The sequence below is a fragment of the Chaetura pelagica genome, unplaced genomic scaffold (assembly GCF_000747805.2).
Source record: "Chaetura pelagica isolate M959 unplaced genomic scaffold, ChaPel_1.0 scaffold470, whole genome shotgun sequence".
NCBI classification, from domain to species: domain Eukaryota; kingdom Metazoa; phylum Chordata; class Aves; order Apodiformes; family Apodidae; genus Chaetura; species Chaetura pelagica.
The window spans coordinates 1081291-1090766 of NW_009951911.1; the positions used below are offsets into that span (position 1 = coordinate 1081291).

Consider the following 9476-nt stretch of genomic DNA (forward strand, 5'->3'; position numbering starts at 1 on the left):
CCACAAGGCCTCCAGGATGACAGAAGACGGAAAAAAAAACAAAACAGGGCTATAATTAATAACCTACAGGTTTAGATGTTTATGAAGTAGTAATTTACACATAAGCTAATCAACCAAGCTCCCTGTACTTGAAGAACACAACTGGTCTATCCCTGTTACATATCCACCTAAGGATAAGAACCACAGTATCACAGTATCACTCTGGTTGGAAAAGACCTTCAAGATCACTGAGTCCAACCACTACCCAGCTCTGCCACGTCCACCACTAAACCCTGTCCCCTGGCACCACATTTGTCTTTTTAGGTACCTCCAGGGATGGTGGCTCAACCATATCCTTGGACAGCCTGGACCCAAGTCCAACTCCCATCCAGAAGAGGACAACCCCAAAGTCCACACCATGTTCCTGAGGGTGTTGTCCAAATGCTTCTTGAATACTGTCAGGCAGTATTCATTCCTGCTTCCCTAGGGAGCCTCTTCCAGTGCTCCACCACCCTCTGGGTGAGGAAACTCTTCCTAATGTCTAACCTAAACCTCCCTCTGCACACTTTCCTACCTTTCCCTTGGGTCCTATCATCGGTCACCAAAGATAAGAGGTCAGTGCTACCAAACTGCAGAGGTGCTTATTTTTCTCCCGTAACAATAAAGAGTCCTGGAAAACTATCTCACACAGAAGCATCTTATTAGAGGCATAAACATGAATCTTTGGACATATGAATTGGGAAGGTTTAGGTATTAGAAAAAAAATCTTCACTGAAAGGGTAATTAAGCTCTGGCACAGGCTGCCCAGGCAGGTGGCTGAGTTTCCATCCCTGGAGATATTTAAGAGACTTCTAGATGTGATGCTTGGGAACAAAGTATTGGACTTTAGAGTTGGGTTAATGGTTGGCAGAGTTAGATTACAGTTGGACTCTATGATCTTAAAGGGCTTTTCCAACCAGAAAGATTCTGTGATTCACACTTAGGATTTTAAAGCCTTAGTTTGGAAAAGGGACCTGACCCAGAACTACTGAATCAGATGCATTCACTGAGGAACAGAACACCACAAGACCATCTCTAGCCCCCCTGGAACTGTAGCTGCATTTTAAATTAAGCAAATCACAGAAGATTCTGGACACTCAGCTCATGTCAGGGGACATTTATCCCTCTGGGCACAGAGCAGGATTCTGAAGCATCACACTCATGGTTACTGGGGCTCAGAACTCAAGGGAGGCACAGACAGAACCAGTTCACCACCAGCTCTGCTGCACCACTCCGGAGACAAACACTCAAGACCTGTCTAGTCCAATGCTTCAAGAGAAGAAAAAAAATACATGCATCCTTGGGGAGAGCTGCATGGACTATTAGAAACTGGCTGATTTCAGAAATTTTTGCCATTTGACTGAACAAGAGCTTTAATAAAACATGTCATCTGTTCACCCCTGAACAGCTCCAAAGAGTCTTCTTATTTTATTATGTATATAGAAATATCTCCAACTGGGATATTTGTCAAAATAATTCCTGAAGCAAGTTTAACATATATTTAAGCCACACATAAACAATTCACGCTGTACACAGATGTGGATGAGATTCAAGCAAAGGCAGAGTCATCAATGGAAAATACATCATTTCATATTTTGGGCTTTTGCAGAAAAAAGTCAATGAAGATTGCAAGTGCTACCAATTTAAAAAAAAAAAAAATTAGTGAATGCTAGCACTAATGTTTAATGGATGATCACCCTGGCTGCATGAAGAGTTTCCTTCAAAAGGCTTGTTGAAATATGACAAGGAACCACACATCTCAAACTGACAGCTGTCAAATCCAATAGCTAGATCTTTGCCAAAACCAAAACTCAGAGCTGCTTAGATCCCCAGTGAAGCACTGAACAGACACCATGAAATGGACACCTACACAGGAAACAGCTGGGAAAGCACCACTTACTGAGAACACAAGGAAGAAAGGCAGAAAGAATCACATCTGAGATTCTCCCTTAAAAAAAGGTTTGTAAAATAAACTCAGCTGGAAGACAATACTGTTAGAATAAAAAAAAAGTCAAATCGTAAGTGAAAAGTGAGCCAAACATACTTCTGTGGATTCTTTCAGTTATTTTAAAAGATACGTCTCTGCCACACATGGGGGGAGAGTATTTAACCAGCTTTTCGGAGGAGGGACGAGTTAAAAAATGAAGTTAGCTGTGCCTACCAGGCTTCTCCTGACCTACACCTCCTAAACACATCAGTTTGGAAATGGCAGGTGCCTGTTGCAAGTGGGAGCTTGGGAAGTGACATTTAAAAAGAAGAATGACCTCATCTGAGAAGGTCCTTCCCTTCCAAAAGGTCCACTCCTGAGAGTCACCCAAGTGAACATCAGCTGTGTGACAGACACTCATGAGGGAACCCACATTTCCCAGGCAGTGTGGCTCCAGGTCAGCTGCTTTACAACTTTGAATTACATCTATCCCTGTGCAACTGTATCTCAAAAACAGGAAAGCAACGCCAGGTGTCCCAACACACCTCAGATTAAAAAAAAAAAAAAAAAAGAGGATCCATAGTTTTCAGACCTCATAAAAATGTGGATTTTTCAATGAAATGCCTTCAGAAAATGGCACTGCTTTCCACTGCTTAACATCAACGTCTCTGAGACAAGGCAAAATATTTTTGATACAGCAGCTTCCATATCACAGAGATATTTATATTCAACTATAGTTTATTCTTATCCTACATTTCCAAAATACTCAAACCTACACAAGTTAAGTTGCTCTTCTTCTGAAGGGCCTACAGATTCTAGCTGTTCTTCACTGAAAAGCAATCACCACTAGCTAAATAAAAAGCCTCCAATTCCAACCCCTCTTGACCTGAGTCAAGTCCCTCCATCATTTTGGTAGCTCTATGTGAAAGCCTCTCCATTGATTTCTGTGGGCAGAGACATGTTTGTAACAGGATTTTGGCTTTTACTGCTTAAAAAAAGGCCAACACCTCCCTCTGAAAGATCATACTATGTTAAGGGTGTTTCAAATAAAGGAAAATGGATGTTGGCAGCCGCAACCTATTTTGGTTTTCCAAATAAATGAGTACTGCTCTAAAAGAAAAGCCCTGTTCTTCATTAGAGATTACATTGTTCCACTCTTAACCAACCCTGACTTCTGTTTTAATGCTCAAATCTAAGCAGGAAGGATGAAGATTTAAGCTTGAAGAAAGTCACAAGCCATACTGTTAGGAACACTGCAATATCCACAAAGCATTCTTGAACTTGGACACTTAGTGAAAGCAAGATGAGTTAGTGCCACAAAACTGCCGTGGTTTGATACAGTCCCTCAGTCACTGTGTGCAAGTGATGCAGACCAGCAGCATTCTGGTTCCACAGAGAGAAGGACCTAAAATGATCTGTGAATACAGCAGAATTTTGCATTAGATAAAACAGCATTAAAGACATTGTTACAGGAAGTCTGGAAGTCCATTATCATGAGGTTTCTGTAAGCTGTAGAGGGAAACCACAAAAAGGCAGTATTCAGAGCCGTCAATAAGAGGTTTCCTCAAAGAGTAATCCAGAAACTTTACTTCTGATTACAAGTTTGCCTCTGGCTTTCTTAATTGCTTCACGCTGAATTTCCAAATTCAACACCACAGACCATGTCTTGTCACCTGCAGGCCACAAAGCATTCAGTGCAGCCTTTGGAAATATTCCACTGGTCAAAAAACCACCAGACTGGCCGCTAAATTAACTGGACTTCAGTTAGCTTCACTATGCTTACCAACAGGCTTGCTCCAGACTGGAATAGATTGTAAGGATAGAGAATGCGCTCGTAATGCGCGCGGATGTGGGAGCCCACAGCTTTGCCAGGAGCAAATCCCATCCTCGTGGCTATTTTGGTCCATTTTCTCTCTTTGCAAACTACATCAAATCCTCCTTCATCTGCAACTAGCTAAAAAGTGAAAAAAAAAAAAAAAAAAAAAGGTTACATAGGTAATACTATAACGATCAGTGTTTAAGAAAAGCACTGCCACAGCTTAAAAGGCAACAACCCATTTGCTATTTGAAACCCAAAAACTGTAGATTTAAAAAAACCCAACACAAAACACCAAAGTTGTTTCAGGGCTATCACTGCAACGCAGCATAAAATGTATTCAGAAATTGTAAACTTGCTGAATTACTTTACAAACAAGTCAGCACTTGTATTAGATGACCAAACAGTAATTCAGCCCACTTTGGAGAGTTTGCCTGGCTGCAATTTGTCACGCCTCCACTCTGTGTGACAACAACTTCCTAGCACAGTACGAGCAGTTCTTCTCATTGGAATAAGTTCTATGAAACAGGCTCAAAACCAACAAAATTAAAACTATCCTAAACATAAAGAAAACAGTGGACATATCCCTGGGATCAGTGAATCCCATTGCTTAATATCAGAATGCAAGCTTGCCGAGGTCCATATCCGTGGCAAGCCGGGAAAGAACGTGACACACCAATATGATGTAGGTTCAGTCCGAGTTTATTCAGCTGTGTGCAGATTCTATAGGCTCAGGACAGCTGCACGCTGCCCACGCAGCAAAGCAAAGCTCTTAATTGGTTAATATACATTGTTCACGCATCCCCATTCCCCTTTTGATTGGCCCCTACTTTAAGCCCTTTATCTGACTCCCCGTCTTGTTCACCTTACTACTCAATTGTTACACATACATGCTTCACTAGTTCCCACAGGAATGACCTTCACTGTTCCTCCAGCTGCCTAAAGTTTCTCATAATCATTCAACACAGCCAGGGCCTCAACACAAGCTAAAAGTAATTCATTTTTTTCTCCGACATTTCTAATGGAAAAGTGTTTTTCTCATGGCTGTCAATGTTCAGAAGCTCTCTCTTACAGTCTAAGCCTATTCTTGATGAGTTTTTGTATCCAAGTTCAACTTTAAAGAAGAGCTGGAAATTTAATTTGATCTCCTAGAACCCCCATGATATTGTATTTTCTTACTACTTTGTCATATTAGCTCTGTTAGGTTACACAAAGAAACACTTTTTTCAGCTTATACTCAAAAATCTCCTTCAAACAACTGTGACCATCAGAGAAACTGAGATAACATATTTCAGGACATGTTTCTCCAATGTCTTACTCTATTCAGCTGAAATAAATCTAAGATCTTCCTCTCCACATGAGGAATTTTCAGGGTACATCCTTGAAGCTCCCAAAACTTTGCAATCTGGTCCAGAAAATTCAGCTTTACACGAGTTTGGGCCTGAAAAATAAAAACAATTTAAAAAAATTAACACCACACTAAATGCAGATTAAGCTTTTGTATCCCAGTGTTCACAGGGCTGCAGCCCCAGCTGAGAGCCTGGCTCTTCCCTCTGCCAGGGCAACTCTGCATTTTCTCATTGTATGCTGAAAAAATTAATTCCATTCAGACACCAGTCTTTTCTCAAGTCACTTTTTGTTAACTTTTGTCCCTACCCATACAGGGGGGCTGGAACTAGATGCTCTTTAAGGTCCCTTCCAACCATTCTATGATTCTGATACTTTGACTTGGAAAAGTAGTTTTTGGGAAGGGACAAGCAATGTGTTATTACTGTTAGAAAATATCTACACCAGCTGCATTGCTAAAATTCATTACGCTAACAAATAGAATAGTTTATTGCAATTTGGTTTATTTGTAATAAACCAGAAAAAACCTAATATTTATGGATTGTTAAACAAAAAAATTTAAAGGGTTCTTCCATTACCCCTTTTTACTCCCAACCGCATTTATTCCATTTTTACAGATAGAACCTGGGCAGGGCAGGGAAAGCCAACTAGTTTATTTGCACAGCAGTTCACACAGGCAGATAATGGGACTGTTGCTATGTTAAAGAGTAACGGTTTGGAGTTAAGTTTTGACACGTTTTATTTTCATCACATTTTCTATTTTTAAGGTAAAAAACAGCCAGTAGGCAGTCACCACCACACCCATTCCTACCAGCAGAGAGATAACCAGAACTCCTCACCATTCCCTTCTAGTCTGAATTCACCAAAACACTGAATGAAAGTGCTTGTGAACAGCAAATTTCCACCAACTGAATCCAGATTTTGCAATTGTCTCTTCCAAATGGCTTGTTATTTTTAAAGCACTCTGTAAATGTTGCATCTCTTCTACTTTTAAAAGATGATGTATATGTGCAAAACACAGCCACCAATCTGTGGCACTTGAGAATTTCAGTTTAACCGCTTAGAAGCAACTCAGTGTGGAAAAGACCTGAATTATGTTCTTCTAATGAGCATTAACTTTACTTTTTTATGTTTGGCATGGTTTTAAGGAGATTTTGAAACAGATGAATTTCTGTGCCAATTAAAAACTGATGTTCAGAAGTCCTGAGTGCTGTCAGCTCAAGGCAAACACAGCTCATGGTCAATCCACTGGAAAACACCACCTCTCCAAACAGTATTTACACATTTTGGAGCAGCAGCAGTGTTCAGCTTTACACTTTACCTCTAGTTCATTGAGCCTCTGGATCCTCGGTGTGAAGTGAAGCTTATCGACATCACACGCAAACGGTGGCTGCCAGTCCTGGAAAAACAGAAGAGCTTCATCAAAAGACCAGGAAAATGAAGGACACTTCTCTATGTGACAGTGAAAAGCCAGGCAAATCCCAAGATGGAAGAGACCTCTGTGGTTCCAAACCAAACCCTCCTCAGCTCTAATCCACAAAGCACATGCCCCTGGCAGGAGCTGCATCCAACCCGTCAGCCACTGACCCACCATGCCCCACCTGTGGTGAGGTCTTCTCTTGCCACCACCTTCTTAGACCTCTTTCTCTTCCACACTGCCAAGGCCACCACTAAATCATGTCCCTCAGCACCACATCTACATGCCTTTTAAAACCCCCTCTGCCCTGGGCAGCTCGGGCCAGCGCCTGACAGCCCTTTCCAGGAAGAAACTGATCCCAAGATCTAAGCTAAACCTTCCCTGGCACAACCTGAAGCCATTTCCTCTTGTTCTACCCCTTGTTCCTTGGGAGACAAGACCAAACCCCTGGCTCCAACCTCTTCTCAGGCAGCTGCAGAGCCAGAAGGTCTCCCCTCAGCCTCCTTTGCTCCAGGCTGGACACCCCCAGCTCCCTCAGCTGCTCCTCGTCAGATTTGTGCTCCAGACCCTTCCCCAGTTCCATTGCCCTTCTCTGGACATGCTCCAGCCCCTCATGTTTATCTTGTGGTGAGGGGCCCAAAACTGACCCCAGGATTTGAGGTGTGGCCTCACCAGTGCCCAGCACAGCAGGTCAATCCTCGCCCCAGTCCTGCTGGCCACACCACTGCTGACAAGCCAGGATACCTCATTGCCTACCCCTTAAAATATTTCACTGTGCCTTTAAAATAGACAGTTAATGAAACCACAAAATGCATTATAGTTTGGAATTAACAATCTGTCGTCAAAGATAAGCCTTCAGTTGCACAGCAAACCAGTCCACCTTCTACCCACCCATGCTGGGCAGATCAACATGCTGCTCAGGCCATTTGCCTAGTCCCAAGCCAACCCTCACCTGCCCAGACCCATTCCCAAATGGGATCCATACAACAGCTGAGGGCTTTGTCAGCTGGACATGGAGAAGCCCCAGCAGTTCTGCCATGTGCAACACAAACCCTCCCAGCACCTTCCATGGGAGCAACAGACACATAGTTACAACTATGAGACAGGACATCACTTATCTCAACAAATTTAGTATTGTCACCATGCAAAGCACAGAACAAAGTGAAGTTTCATAAACCATGATCCAAACTGCTGTGCCTGCCTTGACTGGGATGACAGACATTTGGTGGCAGAGACTGTAAATGCCCACGAAGGACAAATGCAGCAGTTAGTGCTCATACGTGTTGGTCTCTGAAACAAACAGCAGCTGCACTAAAAACAGAAATAAAAGCTTCTTAATTCCTTGTTTGCAAACATTCAGGAACAGCTGGAATACGACCAACTTAATAAAGATTATTATTACTTTGACAAAATACCTGCAACTGGTAGTGTTATTTATATATACAACTATAAAGCAATTTTATCTTTTAGATCTCTGACATCTATCACACGCAGTTGGGGTTTGGCAATACACAACTTCACTAAACCAAATTAGATTTGATTTAAACTTGACAGAAATTTATTACATGTAAAGTTATCTTATTATCACTAATTACAGCATGAAGATAACATGTGAGAGCTACTGATAGGAGTAAGACGAGCTTTCTATCAGGAAAAAGAACATTTCCTCAACGCCTGCAGACTAAGGCAACCAAAGAGCAGCATCACAGAATGTTCATTCAGTAGATATACTTAATATGAAAAGTAGTGTCAAAAACAACCATAAAGGATTTGCAGAGCAATTACCTATGTACAAACACCCACACTCAATTCTGTATTGTGACAACCCCATCCTGCCACTAGAAGAAGCCCACAGCAGAATGCCATGTTCTCGCAACTAGACAGAATGGATGCAAGAGCCACTGAGAGTGTGGAAAACCTGAGTAGCAGAGAGGGACACCAATCTATGCATTTTATCAAACATACACTGACTAATCCAGACCTCTAAAGTTTTCTGATCCTGCAAGGCAGTTTCAACACATCAAAACCTGAAAAGGTTGAAATTAAAATTCAAACTTCAAGTTAGATGACAACAGGGGGGTCAAGACGACAAATTATCAAGATGGGCAGCCCTCAAGCAGTGGAACATGCTGCTCCATCTTTTTTGTTTATTTTTAACCATAGGACTAAGACTGGTATCCAATAGTGTTCTTAAAAAACTAAACAACATTAACTCTATGTTTTTGTTTTCCACAACACGAAATGCAGTGAAAATAGCAAGTCTGATGAAGGAAGCATTTGACATTCTGTTATAATGTTGTGGTAACTAATGAATCACTTGTGGCCCTGAAACTGTAAGATGAGAAACATGACTAGGAACATCTAGGGCAAGATTTGAAGTGTTGTACTTCAACAAAACAAATCTGACTTTCAACCTGAACCAACTGGTTACACCATTAGTCACAAGTCTGAGGTGTGCTCTGTGTGCAAAGAGAGACAGAAAGAAGACAGACAACCAAGCCAGGAGAGGACAGACACTAGTAATGACACACAACAGCCCTGGGACACGAAGGGACATTGCTGAAGGAAGAATTTAAGAATCCTAAAAGGATCCTTAAGGATCCTTAAAGATCCTAAGTGCTTTTCTCAGGCTAAGAGAGTAAATTAAAACAAAGCGGCTTGTGCTGACTGACTGCTTAACTAGGTGATGAGCCAAGGCTGTCACAAGTGAGCTATGCATCACCTACAACAGGATCCTGTAACAGGGACCTGCAGAGAAGAAGCAGGAATAAAAAGAGCAGGAGCAAGAATTCAGCTCACACAGGCAAAGACACAACCCATGACACTGACCTGTCTCTGTGCTTCAGGGCATCGCTCACAGAAAAAGTTCGGCAGACCATGCAGCCAAGGAAGGGAGAGTGCTGGAGACTCTTCTGGTTGGGCACACATTTTGGGTAATTCCTTCTTTTTCA

General features: G+C 42.0%; 1 protein-coding gene across 1 annotated transcript in view; it reads right to left on the reverse strand.

The window, feature by feature from the left end:
* Positions 1 to 6507, reverse strand: part of KDM5B (lysine (K)-specific demethylase 5B) — a gene marked incomplete at its 5' end in the record, with an annotated part of 50414 nt that extends 43907 nt beyond the window's left edge. Inside the window, 3 exons of the mRNA XM_009994402.1 lie at positions 3729 to 3899; positions 5080 to 5202; positions 6430 to 6507. Of these exons, the coding sequence (XP_009992704.1) occupies positions 3729 to 3899; positions 5080 to 5202; positions 6430 to 6507 (372 nt within the window). The remainder of the gene's footprint in view (positions 1 to 3728; positions 3900 to 5079; positions 5203 to 6429) is intronic.
* Between the last annotated feature and the right edge of the window lie 2969 nt (positions 6508 to 9476).